The sequence below is a fragment of the Podarcis liolepis genome (genome assembly GCF_965112155.1).
Source record: "Podarcis liolepis genome assembly, chromosome: 8".
Lineage (NCBI taxonomy): Eukaryota > Metazoa > Chordata > Lepidosauria > Squamata > Lacertidae > Podarcis > Podarcis liolepis.
This window is the reverse complement of record NC_139560.1, coordinates 81,135,102-81,152,020: the sequence shown is the minus strand read 5'-3', so window position 1 is coordinate 81,152,020 and position 16,919 is coordinate 81,135,102. Positions and strand designations below refer to the sequence as shown.

Sequence of the window (16,919 nt, the reverse complement as noted above, 5' to 3'; positions counted from 1 at the left end):
AGTCCATTCAAAATTATGCCAAAGGGAGGCTGGGAGAGGGGCTGGAGGGGGGAGGCAAAGGAAAGCTCTCGATTTTTTTTTTTTTTTTTTTTTGGTACTGATTTATTTTTATGGCTCTCCCTAGATAGGAGTCAGGAACAATTGAAAACAGCTGTATGCCCGAAGGCTCTGAGAAAAGGGCCTTTTTGATTTAGAGTTTGACCACAAAACGTAGGCCTCCCTCAAATGTACACACACCGACAACTTTGCAAACAGAACATTCTGAAGATCAGCCTGAATAACAGATCATTCAAAACTGGGCTCTACCAGCTTTGTCATGGAGGATCGAGGCTCAAATAACCTGCAGGTGTCTGGAACACGTCAGTCTCCACGTGGGAAGCTGGCGTTCCTGCAGGTTTGGGCGTTGGTGTATTAAACCAAACAAGGAGGAAGTAAAGCAGTGCAAACGAAAAACAAGGATGGAAGGGAGAGGGCGGACTTAGGGCAGGTCCTTTGTATGTATAACTAGGGGGTGCATCCCTGCTTCCTCCACTCAACAATCACCCCTACATTAACCCCCTTGGTCCTCCAACCCTATTCAACTACTGCCCTCACTTTTCCACTTCCTAACTCCATTTCTGAAGCCATATCTTGTATTCTGCAGCCCTGCTTTACACCCTTGTTGCGCACAGACCACTCCCATGGGAATCTCCTGCTTCTTTCTTCTCCTGCTGCACATTGCAATGTCTAAGGCCAGGGCTTCCGGTTCCTCCATGCCTTACTGGAGACAGCCCTCATGACAGCGGGAGATTGTTGGCAAAGGAAAAACAAGGATGATTGAGGGTAAATCATCCTTGCAAATTCCGCCCCAGGGATGGGGGAAATGGACTTCACTCAGAGTTCGTCTTGGTACCTGGCTCTCGCTCCGGCATGGGATGCGGTGGGCAGGGAGGCGCTGAGTGCAAAAGCACTTTGCCTGCCGAAAACCCTCCAATGTCACCATTAAGAAGCAGAGGTTCTCTTGTTAACTAGAGCTTAATTTGGACTAATGTACGGATGCGTGATAGAATTGATGAGATCAAAACTGCGGAACAAACCAACTGCAAGGACTTCAAGGTTTAAATTTGAGATAAGACTTCATTCGGTGCAAAAGACTGTGGGGGGAGAGGGGAGCCTACGGTTTCTTTATTTAAAGTTTTCCTCTCTACATTTATGATTCAGCCACCCTCCTCTGAATGCTAGTTCAAATTATATTTGTACAAGCAAGGATGGAGGAAATTGGATTATAAATATAGAATATAACTTCAAACGGAACAGTGTGTGCAAAAAAGGGGGGAAGGAAAAAGGGAGGGAAGCTCTATTTTGCAAAAGGTTTACAATGGAAACTTAGAGCTGACTCTTCCCCATCCTTTAGTATCTATGAAGTCAACTGAATAACGCTAAGAGGATTTGGAATTTAATACAATTTGAATGATAAATGGTCATATATCTTCAGCTGGAAGGAAGGATGAAAGGCGTCTATGAGCTGCCAAGGAACTGATAAGGTTCTTTATTGAGTCATCTGCAGTTCCACAGACCACTCCTTCTTTCCAGCTGAGAGGAAAAGTAGTGAAAACAGCTTATTTACTGGGACAGTTCTCGGTGCAAAACAATGAAGCACATGATGGAGCGATGGAGAAATTTCTGGAACAAAAATGGGAAATCAGCTCCACCCAAGGCATGATGGATTAACAGCAACAATCAGGGGAAAGACATAACATCTTACAATTCGGTATTTGAATGATTGGTATTAATAATTGTATTATAAACTGGCATTGTTATAATGAGGCTTTTATTGGACTGCAATTGAAAACTAATAAATTATTATAAAAATTTAAAAAGCAACTATTAAGGCCTTCTTTCAACTTCCACCCAGTTACAAGGCCACTGTCTCCTACTCTGCAGCCTCTCTCGCACTCAATTCCACCTTCACACCCAGTCCTAAGCTTCTTATTTGCTTTTCTGCAACCCCCATTTTCACATTCAGCTCCTTTTTCCCTCCCTCAACTTTCCCTCAAACACAGACCCCTTCCAGAAATAAAATGCATTGAGTAAAGTATTGTGCAGTATTTGAGGGTTCTGCACCCATTGTCTCTCTCACACACCAAGGCAGCTGAGCTGAAGCTTTGAGTATAACAAGAAAGGAAGAATACTGAGAAGAAAATTGCAGTTTTAAGCAATGGCAGAGGTTTGAGTAGAGCAAGCGGAAGGGTATTTGCATGAGCAGTATCATTTTGCTTTGCTAAAGCCTTTTCAAAAAATTTTTTTTAAAAAATCATAAGGACTAGAAGCTTGCTTTAAGAAGGAAATATATTTTCTGGATTCTGTGTGAGAGAATATATTCCAGATTATGGAACCTTATTGTGCTACTGGTATCCTTTGACAATTTAGCAGCAACTGGAGGGGGGGGAAAACCTATGCTCTATAATTATCTAAGTAAAAGGCACGCCTCAAAAACCATGACAGAATTATTAACTTTATCCTATTTTCCTGACCGAAACATTTGCCTGTTTACAGCCTTCCCAAGGTAGTCAGTCAGCCAAGCTGGAATTTAAACACAGAAGGAAATGAAACACATCCTTATGAAAGCCTTTTTACTGAAGAGCATTTGAAAGTGCTTCTTGTTGCCTCAGAGATACCGTGCTCATTCCAGAGGAAGCTGTATCAAAGTGGGAAACGCCATAAAGATAAAAGCTTGCTCTTCACAGTGCATTGCAAAGCACAATGACTTAGCTAAGAGGTATTTGGAAGGGCAGATGGAAGCCCAGTCTTGCTCACTTATCTTGGGGTTTGAGAAGTAAGGGTTCAAGACAGGAAATCTGCCATCCCAGTCATATTCACTGGGGAGTATGCCTCACTGAGGACAGTAGGACTGACTTTCGAGTAAATTGCATGAAATTGCATCGAAAATGCATCAGGGCAGCTCAGGAAGTGCAATTTTAAGGTGCTTAACAGCTTCTGCATCTCTCTCCACTATTAACCACTGAGGATTTAGCAAAAGAAGAAGAGTGTTACCGGATCAGCTCAAAGATCCACCTAGTTCCACAACCAGTGCTCAAAATAGACTATTAGAAGCCCGGCCATCTTGGCACCTGAGGAGAACCACAAAATGGCACCCTTCCCCCTTCCACCAGGGAAGAAGGGATGAGTGAAGATCTACATCAGGAAAAAGAGGAGAAGCTCATCCATCTGATTTGACGAATCCAAGAGGCTGCCAAGGAGGAGGCAGATCGTGACTCCAAGGAACAGGCCACAGCCATTACTGATCGTGTGGCGGCAGCAGCAGTGGGCGACACATTCCTTGGAGGCAAGATCTGCTGCCCCTGTGGAACCTGCTAGCAAGTGGGGCGGCCCATTTCTGCTCCCCAGCCATTGGTTTCCAGCGGCCTACTGCATCCAGCACGGGAAGCAGCATGCAGTCATCATGGCCATTAGTCACTGATAGGCTTATCTTCCCTGAATTTGTCCAACCCCCAATAATAATAATAATAATAATAATAATAATAATAATAATAATAATAATTTATACCCCATCCATCTGGCTGAGTTTCCCCAGCCACTCTGGGCGGCTCCCAATCAAGTGTTAAAAACAGTACAGCATTAAATATTAAAAACTTCCCCAAACAGGGCTGTTTTTAAAGTCCAACAGTAGCCATTACTACTTCCTGTGGTGGTAAATTCTGTATTTTAACTACGTGCCGTGTGAAGAAATGCCTCGTTCTGTTTGTCTCGAGTCTTCGAACATTCAACTTCAATGGTTGGCCCAGAGTTCTAGCACTGTGAGAGAGGATGAATCTTCCCTCTTTTCACTGTTGGAGTTGGAACTTAACGAGTTAAGTTCTTCCCATGATGCCACACCATTCTGACGTCAGCTTTCGAAGCTGGGAGGAGTTTGGGAGGAGTTAGCCAGTCCCACTCTGTGTTCCGTGGGGAAAAGATGCAGTTTGGGCATGGCTGCAAATAGTCCTGGAAATTCCTGAGAAATGTTGGAATAAAAAGCTGTAAATAGACAAACTGGACTCTGTGTGTTTGTCTGGAAGCTGAATCAAGCTGGTGACAGTTCTACACCGCTGTGTGAAACTCTGCTGAGCCGTGACTGAGTGGCGCAGCTGAGGGAAGCGCGCCGGACCGGGCAGCCATAAATCGCTAATAGAGGTTCGTAAATCAATTAGCGGGGGTCACGGCTAATAACCAAAAGTCACAGGTTATGGATCCTAAATCATCGCTTGTAAAACTGTCACGGAAGATATTGCCGGAATGCGTTTGAAGTCTGCGGTGTCGAGCAGGAGGCAAAGGAGCAGCTGCGGAGTTTGAAAGCAGCTAGCTGAAAAAACGCAGAGGTTTGCTGTGGAGCCAGGAGCTGAGAACAGCAGGGTATCGTTTCTCCAGGGAGAGAAGCCAGAGGAGCTGACGTTATTGTAAGTACAGCTTGGGGCCCCCTTGGGAGAACGGAAGAAGATGGCGGACGGCCATGATTCATTCTCCGTACCTTTCGAAAAGTTAAACGGCCAAAATTGGGGAGAATGGAGCAGAAAGCTGAAGGCCTGGCTGGTAGCCAAGGGTCTGTGGGACGCGGTCTTAAGGCCTCCACTGCCTCAACCAGCCGCCGGAGCTGCAGCAGCAGTAATTGCAGATGCGCATGCTTCGCAGAGAAAAAACCAGAAGGCCCTGGGAGCTATAGTGCTCAGTTTGGAGGGTTCAGAGCTGCCCCATGTGGAGGGTTTGGAAACTGCGCATGAAGCTTATGCTGCTCTTGAAAGAGTGCACCACAGGACCACGGCTGGTGCTAAAATCCACACCACCAGGCGTTTGTTTGAAATGAAGCTGCGTCCAGGTGGGGACATAAGACAACATGTTACAGAGATGCTCTCTGTGTTTAATGAACTGCGGCTGTTGCAGGTGAACTTTACAGATGAATTGAAGGTTTATATTTTGCTAAGCTCTCTGGACAAAAGTTATGACAATTTATGTCTAACTCTGGAGTCTATGAGTCCGCAGGATCTGACTTTGGCGTACGTCACAGGACGCTTGGCCGACGAACAGGAAAGGCGCATCAGGGAGAGCAAGTCTGGTGCAGGTAGCTCCACCGGGAAAAAGGGGGGGGCTAAGCAAGATGAGAGCTTTGTTCAGGCTTTTGCCATTCGTCGGTGCTACGTGTGTGGATCTCACAGTCATTTGAAAAAAGACTGCCCACAGCAAGGGAGGGCAGCTGGACAGGAAGGCTTCAAGGACACCTTTCATGGAAATCAGTCGGGTTTCCATGGGAACCAGTCTGGGAGAGCAGGCCAGCCTGGGAACGCAAGAGGAGGACGCGGAAAACAACGTGGGGAGACGTATCAGATAGCAGCAAGTCTGGCTTTGTCTGAAGACAGCTGTGACCAAAGCACTGAGTTTCGTTTCGTTATTGACTCTGCAGCTAATCGCAATTTGATTCCAGAGACACCTGCTGTCGAGAGGTGGAACTGCACGGCAATTCCTGCCGGAAAATCTGTACTGTTTGCAAATGGACAGAAAGGAAATTTGACTAACGTTGTAAATCTGCATTTTCGTATTTTACAGGAAACGCTGGAGTGTTGTACCGTTCCTGGGATGAACCACTGTCTTTTATCTGTGCCTTATCTACTGAAAATGGGATTTACGGTTTGTTTTCAGGGTGATGTGTGCACAATCTCCAAAGGAGGGAGGATGCTTGCCAAGGTTAAAAAGGGGCAGAATGATCTCTTCATTCTTAAAACGTCTCTGGAGGGTGATGGGAAGGTTAAGAAAGCACAAGCACTGCGTGCTACAATTCCCAATCATGATGAATGTGTCCATATTTGGCATGCTAGGACGGCACATAGTTCAGTAGAAGAACTACAGGTGCTGCCGGAGGTTTCTAAGGGGTGTAAGATTTTAGAATGTGGACATGCTGTAAGTTGTGAAACTTGCAAGCTGGCAAAGGTAAAAGGATGCAGTTATCCAAAAGTTGAGAGGACAACCACTAGGCCTTTTGAACAAATTCACGTAGATTTGTGGGGTCCTGTAAAAGAACCAAGTCTGGGAGGGTCAAGGTTTCTGCTCTCGATACAGGATAATTTTACACAGAATTCCTGGACACACGGTCTCAAATCCAAGGGTGATGCAGCACAGCTGATCAAACGTTGGATTGAGGAGGTGGAAGTAAAGTTTTCCACCAAAGTGCAAGCTGTCACAAGTGACAGGGGAGCTGAGTTTACAGGTTCTGCTTTGCAGAAGTACTTTCGCAAGAAAGGGATACGTCACACAGTGACTTCACCCAATCAGAGGGGGGAGGCAGAGCTCAAGTGTCAGGCTCTGGTTAAAACTGCACAGGTGTTGCTGAAAGATTCTGGGTTACCTCCAAGGTTTTGGCTGGAGGCAATCAAGTATGTGAGCTTCACCTGGAACCGCACCTACAATTCCATGGTAGGGGACACACCGTTTGGGCTGTTGCATGGCAGGAAACCCCAGATTCATTTTTTGCGTATGTTCGGGTCACATGCGTCTGTGTCAGTACCTGCTGCGTTGCAGGGGCCAGATGGATCCAAGTTCCGGAAAATGATCTTCTGTGGGTATGAGCCAACAGCAAGTGCATGGAGGTTTGCATTTCCATCAGGTGATCAGAGTAAGTTACTGATCAGTAAGCACGCTGAGTTCTATGAGCAGGATGAAAAGTCAAAACCTGCTTCAAAGCGTGATGTTCTTTCAGAATGTCTTTCTGATTCAGAACAGGAAGATTCTGAGGGGGAGGAAGAAGAAACTGAGTCTGATGATGACGATCAGGTAACTGACCAAGGTCAGGAACAGGAGGAGGTATCTGTAATTTCTCCACAGGTTAAGAGAACACCCAAAAGCGAGCCCAGTTCTCCGGTGAGTGTAATGGAGAGGGTTCGAAAACGTTTTAAGTCAGAGGGGGAATCCCGTGAGGCTGAGGACACAGGTCCTGGTGGCAGTGAGTCAGAGGTAACATCTGAGTTTGTGCCCAGAAGGTCTAGTCGCTCAACAAAGGGCATTCCGCCGGAAAGGTACCAAGCAACAAGTGCGTGGGCCTGGTTCGCACAGTGTGATTCTGGGAATGTTGAAGGGGTTCAACAGGTGCCTGGGAAAGATGCTGGGAAGGAGCACAAGGCAAAGGGAAAGGTGTTGAACTCAAAAGGGTCTTGTCAGAAGGTGCGGCAAGGGAGGGTGTTGGAGTTGGAACTTAACGAGTTAAGTTCTTCCCATGATGCCACACCATTCTGACGTCAGCTTTCGAAGCTGGGAGGAGTTTGGGAGGAGTTAGCCAGTCCCACTCTGTGTTCCGTGGGGAAAAGACGCAGTTTGGGCATGGCTGCAAATAGTCCTGGAAATTCCTGAGAAATGTTGGAATAAAAAGCTGTAAATAGACAAACTGGACTCTGTGTGTTTGTCTGGAAGCTGAATCAAGCTGGTGACAGTTCTACACCGCTGTGTGAAACTCTGCTGAGCCGTGACTGAGTGGCGCAGCTGAGGGAAGCGCGCCGGACCGGGCAGCCATAAATCGCTAATAGAGGTTCGTAAATCAATTAGCGGGGGTCACGGCTAATAACCAAAAGTCACATTCACTTCCTCCACACCATACACGATCTTATAGATCTTGATCAAGTCACATCCCCTTCCTCTGATTTTTATATTGGGCCTCATACACCATACTGCGGGGATGTGGGTGGCGCTGTGGGTTAAACCACAGAGCCTAGGGCTTGCCGATCAGAAGGTTGGCGGTTCAAATCCCTGCGACGGGATGTGCTCCCATTGCTCAGTCCCTGCTCCCGCCAACCTAGCAGTTCGAAAGCACGTCAAAGTGCAAGTAGATAAATAGGTACCACTCCGGCGGGAAGGTAAACGGCATTTCCGTACGCTGCTCTGCCAGAAGCGGCTTAGTCATGCTGGCCATATGACCCGAAAGCTGTACGCCGGCTCCCTCGGCCAATAAAGCGAGATGAGCGCCGCAACCCCAGAGTCGGTCATGACTAGACCTAATAGTCAGGGCTCCCTTCACCTTACACCATACTGCAAGCAGTGCGGGAGGGAACATTTTCCCATACACTTATGGAAAAGTGGCTCCTGTTGTTAGCACTGAGAATGCAACCCTAGGGCTGTCAACTTGTGTAAAAAAACACAACAACAATCAGGGTACCTCAAGTGCTTCTGAGCCCATGCAAAGCTGATGGTTGCTTTCATAAAGAGACATGCAAATTTGACTTGGGCGAGAGCAAACACCATATATAAGATCCTAAAATATATGGCTGCTGCGGCCCTCAGACAAGCCCAATAAACAGCTATTTCAAGGGGGTCAGTTCCGAAGTTCAAGAGAAGCAGGGCTTCTTTACGAGCCCTACTTTGTCTTTTGAATGTACAGATAACCCAAGACATGCTGCTCAGGATTGTGTATGATTTACCAACCCCGGGGGGGGGGGGGAGAGAGGGAAGAAGCATAAGGCAACACTTCAGAGAAGTCCCAAAAACTATTACAAAAAAAGCGCGACAGATTGAGTTGCCGATTTACAAGGCAGCAAGCATCACCACCCTTTGGAAGATGCTGACATTTTACTATTAGAGTCATGCCTCAAATTAGCATGTGGCAAACAGTTTATTTTTTAACCGCCGTCCGCAGACCCATGCCTCATCCAGACTCTCCCACCACTTCACTTAATCTACAAAGTGTGTGTGTTGCGTTTCTGCCACAGATGGCCTTTGAAGTTTCATAAAACATCAAAGCAATTCTGATAAAGAAAGTGGAAAGGAGGAGGGAAGCAAAACTGAAGCGCAGCACTGCTGCGTAGCAAATAAAAATAGCAGTTAAAATGCATCTAGCCCCCATCAAAAGCGAAACTCATAAACTGAACCAATCTGGGTCTTAAAAGGAATTAGCCACCTTCCTGAGGAAACTAGGTCTGTGCCATTAAGCATGAAAAGAAGGCCCGAGTCTTCATCAGGGCAGTCCCATCTTAGTATTATGGGCCTGAAAATAATTAGATACATTTCTAAGGGAGTTTTGGTATCTGTTAATAGATGTTAAGGAGATTATACTTATTGTAAGACTCTTGTTTTTAGTCTTTATTGTATGATGCTTTGAACAATATTTCTTAACCGCAAGTTAGCAAATATCCTATTTCTTCAGCTTTTTAGGTTTATTATTTATGTACTATTTACTATTTGTATATTGCTTTCCCCTACGAATATGCCCAGAGCGGCTCACATCACAACAAAAGTGAAACGATCGAAAATCCAAATCCACCTCATTACTACCTCATTCTGCAAAATCAAAAAATTAGATTTTGCTCATCACTTCATAAACATTCTGCTGATAAGCTGCATAACAAAGATTTGAACCTCCTAAATACAGTAATGCAGAAACAAATATGCAAAATTAAAAAGTGAGGTGAAGTGGGCATTTGAGTTTGGTTGCTGGTTTTCTTTGTAGTGGGATTTTGCATTTTAGTGTTTAATTGTTGGTTTGGACAATGCATCTTTCTGCCCTGAGACGTTCTGCTGAACGGTAGATTATAAATATTTCTAATGAATAATAAAAATGAAATTAAATACCAGTTTAACCTCCCAACTTTTAATGAATTTGCAAATCAGAACTTCAGAAACTTTGCCCAGGTTTCCCTCCACACTGCCTTTCTAGAAAACACATAGGCATCTTGCCTGCGTACTCACAGTAAGCCACGTATTATGATTTATATATGTAAAAAGATTTCTCAAAATAAAGAGTTCTTCTTAGTTTCCTCCTTTGTGGCTTTAATCCCAACAACATCTAGAGGGTCACAAGCTTGTCAGCCCGTTAAAACATTATTTCGAGGTGTGTGTTTATTTGTCAACTAAAAATCTACTCTGGAGCCATTAAGTTCTCAGTAAAGCCTTCATATCAGAATAATGATGTAGTGTACAACATCTTGAACAGCAAATTATCCAAACATCATTCAGCTGCATTAGCTCTGTTACAAACTGCTACTCTCATAAGGTAACCAGGTCCAGCCAGCTAGTACTTACTTACTCTACTAGTTGTGCACACCAAGGTGGAATCTACACACATAGAAAAAAATGCTCTGAAAATGCTTTAATTTTTTTTTTTTTTGGAAAAATACATTGAATTTTGCATAGCTCACTGCTGCCACCTAGTGTCACATTTGTATATTGCACTTTACAACACATTTAAAGCGTTTTATTTGCAGCTGTGTAGCTGAGTCTCTAGTCCTCTGTACTTTGCTCACCCAGGAGGACCAGAAATAACAATGTACTATTTACTGGCTCAAGCTTAAGATAAAAGTTGAGCCCCTGTTTTACCAGGAGGGCTTGTCACTTGAATCTTTTATTTGCCCCTTGCTTGCACAGTAATATTGAGTCAAAGGTGTAGGATTTCAGAATGAGCGGTTATGTGAATTCACCACAAATAATAAATACTTGTGCACCCATAAAGGCCCGTTCTTGAAAAATCTTCCTTATGAAGCGCTTTGTGGTCAAAGTTGTTTCCAACATTCCTGAGGATATGGAGGAAAACTTTACTTTCCATGAAAAAAGCGAAGCGATTCCCAAGGGTCTAAATTTATCATGTCACAGCATCATCTACTGGTCCTATCATCGTCTGAAAACTAAAAAGAGGTTTTTCCTACACAGAACTGACATAGTTTCTCTGACAGCATTGTTCTAAAACAAATAAGCAAACAAATAAATCGCACCTTTGCTACTGGCACAGTGATGCCAGAAAAGATATTTATAATAAATTTACATTGTGACACTCAGGTGACAGATTTGCTGCCCTGGAATTGCCTGTGGCAAGATAGTTCTCAGGAGTCACAGGTATCCTGGCAGTGTCCAAATATTGACACAAACACGGAAAGGCTAGGCCTGGAGTCATAAATTTTGCGGTGAACGTTGAGCCTCAAACGTACAATTGCAGGGTGCCATTAATTAGCCAAACAGTAGAAGTCTGTGTAGAAGTAGTCCAATACACTGAATTTAACATTAAACTGTACATAATTCGAACAGCACAATTTTAATAAAAATGCTCCCACCAGTAATCTTAATTTGTGTGTGTGTTATTAGCCAAAATACTGGAAGGCAGAAAGGTTACTTCTCAGGTGTAAGACTGCCCAGCAATGGGTAGGCTGCAAAGACCCTGTACTGAGTTGGCTGTCAGTCTGAAAAAATAAATCTGCACCTTCAAAGCTCTCCCTTTCCAAGCTAGCTCTCTGTATGCAGGGGAGCTGCGGAGGGCAGAGAGAAGAGGAGAATGCCTGTAAATATTTTTAAAGCTGTGGATCAGGTCAGCTGATCCACACCTCCAAACCTTTCAATTACATAGTGAAAAATAAGTTTTGCTTCCGACAACCATCCCCTGATGCAAATTCTAAGAAGAAAAGCTGCTTTCTGGTGATGGAAGCGCTCAACAACGCCTTTGTGAAGAAACCAAAAGCTTCACATACAGTGGTACCTCGTTAAGTGTACATTTCGCCGAACATCCGCAGCAAACCTGGAAGTACCGGAATGGGTTACTTCCGGGTTTGCAGCTCGCGCATGCGCAGAAGCGCAAAATGCTCCATGCGCAAAGTGGCACTTTGTCGTGAGACCTTTTCGTCTAGCGTCCGGGGCTCCGGAACGGACCCGGTCGCAAAACAAGGTACGACTGTACTAGGCTAAGGCCCAAGCTGAACAAAAGGAAACCATGAACTAGAGAAACTTAGGAATTGATTTACTGGAGAATGTAAAAATATCCACTTATATTTTATATACAGCTGCACTGAAAGCATCCACGAGACCTATTAAAAGATGAGTAGCTAGAGTCCTTTTGCACAGATCATTATCTTGGCCCAGGGAATAGTGTGAAGACCATTGTACGGTTTTGGACTGTTGAAACTAAAGGGTTAGGGCCATGAGCAATGTCTGGACAGCACACCACCTGGGAACCATATGTAAGCAGCTGTACATTACTTTGAGGAAGAACAGGAAATAAAAGCAAGTAAAGGAAACATACAATCCCATTCTTAGGTACATGAAGATCGGATTTCGAGCCTATGAATTCTGAGCGCCCATTCAAGTGGCATTTTGACCCACTGTAGGAAAAAAACGTGCATTATTCCCAAATATGAAGAGGTAATGTAAAGGAAGTCACAGCTATCACTTGCCAATGATTATAGGGAAAAAAAAGGCATAAGCAAACTTTTACCAAAAACCTAATTATACTTTTGTCTTACCTTATCGCTGTCTAGTGTGTTCTGGGAGGTTCGTGATGCAATTGAAATCGTATCTGGCTGACTGCTTCCATCTCCTTGACTATCCAAGTCTTCTCCATCTCTAAAAACATAAGAAGTTAAGAGTCATTAGCTGGAAAAACATTTTCTGTGTAGGGTGATGTTAATATTCATCTCCATGTACAAAAGCAAACATTCAAATAGTAAAAGGTAAAGGACCCCTGTGTTAGGATATTTCCGTTCCACCTTAAAAGGGAGCAGGCTTTGTGAGTCACAGAGTCAGCGCATTTCCTGTTCACAGGAAGTTTATGTTTTCTATTGCTTTTGTTTCTCTCTCTGTGTCTGGAGACACTGAAGCAGGCAGTCATGTTTTTCTTTGTTCTGATCAATGCTGAATAAAACTTGTAAATAACGCTCTCCTGCGTGCAACTTCTGCTGTGAATTATCTGCCGATAGAGTGTGCATCAGCTCTGGAATGTCACAAGCTATTTTCTGGAGCTCGTGTCGCTAATTGCTGATACTGTATCTACGGGAGATCGATGGATCGTCTGGAGACGACGTGGGGGCCATGATGGGCTTTATCTCCCTGGCAGTATCCCAACACCCTGACCATTAGGTTCAGTCGTGGCCGACTTTGGGGTTGTGGTGCTCATCTTGCTTTATTGGCCGAGGGAGCCGGCGTACAGCTTCTGGGTCATGTGGCCAGCATGACTAAGCCGCTTCTGGCAAACCAGAGCAGCGCATGGAAACGCTGTTTACCTTCCCGCTGGAGCGGTACCTATTGATCTACTTGCACTTTGACGTGCTTTCGAACTGCTAGGTTGGCAGGAGCAGGGACCCAGCAACAGGAGCTCACCCAGTCACAGGGATTCGAACCACCGACCTTCTGATCGGCAAGTCCTAGGCTCTGTGGTTTATCCCACAGTGCCACCCGTGTCCCGTGACATTCAAATCGGAGGCCAATAATATGCTACACAAAACCCAAGAGAAGGAAATCAGACATGCTGTTGTACTTTTAGTTACATCGCTTAGCTTTAAAATCAATTGTGGTTAATATAATTTGTGGATAATGCAAACTAGATAAAGGATGTATACAAACACTACCAACTGCAAGTTCACATGAAGGTACAGAAAATCCATACAAATAGTGAGCCTAAGGGAGGAGGTGTTTTGTTTTTACAATGCTCACTGGAAAGTATACTGATCTTGGCATGTATGAAATGAATAAATTCCTTTGTCCATCACTTTTAGCACAGACAGACTACTATATATCAGGAGATTATGAACTGGGGAAAGCACAAAAATCCCTGTTTAGGTTGACAATTTATGCACATTCTCCAAGCCACATCCCACTCACCCCCCCATACTTCCCAAAATAAAGGGAGCTAATGTGTTAAACCTATGCATTCTGAAACTACGGAGCCAGACATTTGGTGACTGCAATTTGCTATGCAATACATTTCAGTACAGTGTCAGCAGCTTGCTTGCTTGTTTGTTTAGTACATCTGACATGTGTCAACTTCTTCAAAAGCCAAGCACAGCAACTTTTAAAAGAAGGATCTGAATAGCATGCAACAAAATAATGCATGTGCTCAAGTTTCTGTGCTGTGTAATTATTTGAAGAACTTACAGTTCAGTACTGAGATCTAACAAGCAACATAAAAACCCCCACATACATTTGAGACAAATCTCGTGAATGACAGGCTGAAAATGTATACCTTGACATTCTCTGCAGTTACTAACCTTCTTCCTTTCTGTTTTGTTGTTGGTGCAGTTTTGGGGATATGAATTGGCTCTTTTAAAGCTCCCTTGAGATGAATCGTTCTTTCCTGTATTACTTCTCTGATGTGCTTGATCCAGTCTTGCTTGTTTTCAATACTGGAGGCCTTTAAGACAAAATAAGCAACTTGTTTTGGTATACAAAAATAGGGCAGATTTTTAATTTTTTTTTCATGTTACCTTCACTAGTCAACTCCATGTATGATGGAGGGATGAAGCAAACCTGGCTGTGTCATTTACAGTTGCATATTCATGGTTTATATTTGCAAAATTGTATTTCTTAATTATATTACAGCAGTTGTGAAAAAGAGAAGTTCACATTATACTTCATACAGTTGCCTGGTTTGCACACAGAGTTAATGTCAGTTTGCATTTCTTAGTGCAGAAAGTATTGATCTGATGTGTAAAGACCTTTCTTATTCTACTTAATTCAAGAGTGTTCTGGAAGCTTCTCTGTGTGAAAGAAACAAGCAGAAGGTTAATGATGTTTGGGTTATTCCTTCAGAGAAGCAGAGTACAGCTGGCTTAAATTGGTTATCTTATCTCTTCTGTCAAGGTCATGCCGACTATAAAAGTAAGGCCAGAAGGAGCCTTGGTTTCACTTTCTCTTTCTACTTCTTTTCCTTCTGGCGTGTTTTTCTGTACATAGTATGCTTAGTGTTAAGGTTTAGACTTATTGTAAGTTATTGCAAGCTTAAGTTAAGTCTGCTGCAACTGGTTTTCTTATGGACAGTGCCAATCCTGAATGTATTGGATTTGTGACCATTATGTTCATCTGCCTTCAGTAGCAGTAAAGCTCTGCTGGATGAAATATCAATTGCCTCTGGTCTATTTTTGGGGAATCCTGCAACGTGCTGAAGTTTTTACTAACTGTACATTGGAATCTGCTATGGATCAATATTGAGTAGAATTTCAATGACAGTTAAACCATAATGCAGCAGGACATTTCAACTGCTTGCTCTTTTCCTCTCGAAGCCATCTTACTGAACCCCGAATTCATGTGTAAGGCTCAGAACTGTTGGTAATGTGCTCTGCAGGCCGGATGAAGGGGGGGACAGTTATTGAAAAATAATTTCACACACTTAAAGAGAATCTGCACACCCACGGTTACCTTTAGTACAATTTTGTTGTCTGAAGTAGGAGTCCTACCAACCCAGAGTGCAAATTTGCAAGGGTCACCTTCCACGTGCTCTGTGACACCCAGCTCTGAGGTCTGAAAATCAGAAGAGATTAGAGGAATATAATTCAGATTTTTAGAACAGGCATAGGCATACTTCTGGTCAATGCCCTTTCAGACAAACAATTGCTTCCATTGTTCCCTGACTGGTTTCCTGCTGACAACAGCCCTGTATTTTATCCATATTCCATGGCCAACCTTCAGTAATAATAATTATATAATAATAATTTATTATTTATACCCCACCCATCTGGCTGAGTTTCCCCAGCCAGTCTGTCCTTTCCCCCGCTTAGTCAAGAACACTAAATACTTCTTAAGTGATTTCTAATGTCTGCTCTGCCATAATCTTAAATAAAAAGTATTTTGCGATCTGACCAAGCTATTGCTAAAATTCTACTGTATTTTTGAATGCTCTGAATGGACAGAGGTTGCTGATTTTGGGAAAGTTACAGCTCATTAAACATGACACAGGTATTGATCGACAGTAATTAATTTCCAATTGCTAATCTCAGATTCCCGCTTTGAGATAAAAGAATGAGCAGGTGATGTCAGTTACTGATTTATAGGGTGTTTTATGATAGGTTGAGTATTATAATAAGCTTCCATAATTACCTTCCTTTCTCATCTACTTTGTCATTACTGGGACAAAGACTATCCAAAAATGCTTCGGTTTAGACTGCAATCATATATACACTTACTCCAGTAAACTGAATAGGACTTATTTATGAGTAGTTATGCATTAGGATCACAGTTATAGTTAGCTATAAAATTGTTAGAGTGTATTTTCTCTCTCTCGTGAGAGTGGGTGTCAATCAGTACTCTGAAGGATCCATTATTATGCTGGCATTTTCAGAAGATTTCTGTAGCCCCCTTCTAGGAATGTTTATTTCTCTACTTCTTTTCTGCATTCTGTTTCAGTTGTCAAACAGGATACTGCAGAATAAAGTAGTTCAGGATCTTAACTCTACATAGGACAAAGAGAGGCTCTATCAATAATTCTGGACAAAAAGCAGAACACTGGAATAATTTCAAAAGCCAAAAGATGACATGTCTGGATTTTGTTCTTTGACATGCTGCAGTTGACAATCGGTTGTAGATCATTCTCACTTTACATGGTTCAGTGGAATAAATTTGTGAGTCTCTTCCTTTGAAAGCTCTAGGTCAAATCCTGGTTTAGGACAAAAGCTATCATGTTTGGTTGCATCAGTCAAAAGCTTTCACGCAAATTGGCGTGACTGGCAGTCTGTGCCCTGAAGTTATTCTTCTGTCTAATGTTGGGTCTGTTTCTAGGTCACAGTTGTAGAACCATGCTAGGAGGTGCATATGTGACTGTTTCAGCTCCCTCATTCTGGCTTCCGACACTAATATTAGTTCCTTTTGCAATAAAAAGGCATAAACCACCATATGTTTTCCATGGGACCCTCTCTGAAAATACCTGTGTACTACTCAAATCATCCAACTATTAATAAATTTGAGGTCTTTTAATTATGTGGAACGACACCCACAATCTTCTCAATTAAGATTCGCAATACAGGACCCATTTCTAAACAGGTACATTTAAAGGGCCTTTCCACATGGGGGAATCTGTGCATTGGAATGGCCACTGCAGAAAGACTTTCCCTGAAAGCCAGCAGTCATTGATGTTGGAATTGTCAGAAATGCACAAGGAAGAACTAATGCAGCTCTTAATAGACATCTGCCTTGGATCTGCAAAACTGATGATTTCCACAAAGGAA

The 16,919-nt window shown here is 43.3% G+C and overlaps 1 protein-coding gene across 7 annotated transcripts in view; it reads right to left on the bottom strand.

Moving 5' to 3' along the window:
• TRIO (trio Rho guanine nucleotide exchange factor) overlaps positions 1-16,919 on the bottom strand; it is a 268,574-nt gene that overhangs the window by 72,384 nt on the left and 179,271 nt on the right. For all 7 annotated transcript variants that reach the window (XR_014529571.1, XM_083518908.1, XM_083518913.1 and 4 more), the window contains exons 31-33: positions 15,118-15,219; positions 13,971-14,113; positions 12,231-12,330 (exon numbers count right to left, since the gene is read on the bottom strand). Coding sequence is in view for 6 of the 7 variants with exons in the window: in XM_083518908.1 (XP_083375034.1) it covers positions 12,231-12,330; positions 13,971-14,113; positions 15,118-15,219 (345 nt within the window). In the remaining variant the exon portion in view is untranslated. The remainder of the gene's footprint in view (positions 1-12,230; positions 12,331-13,970; positions 14,114-15,117; positions 15,220-16,919) is intronic.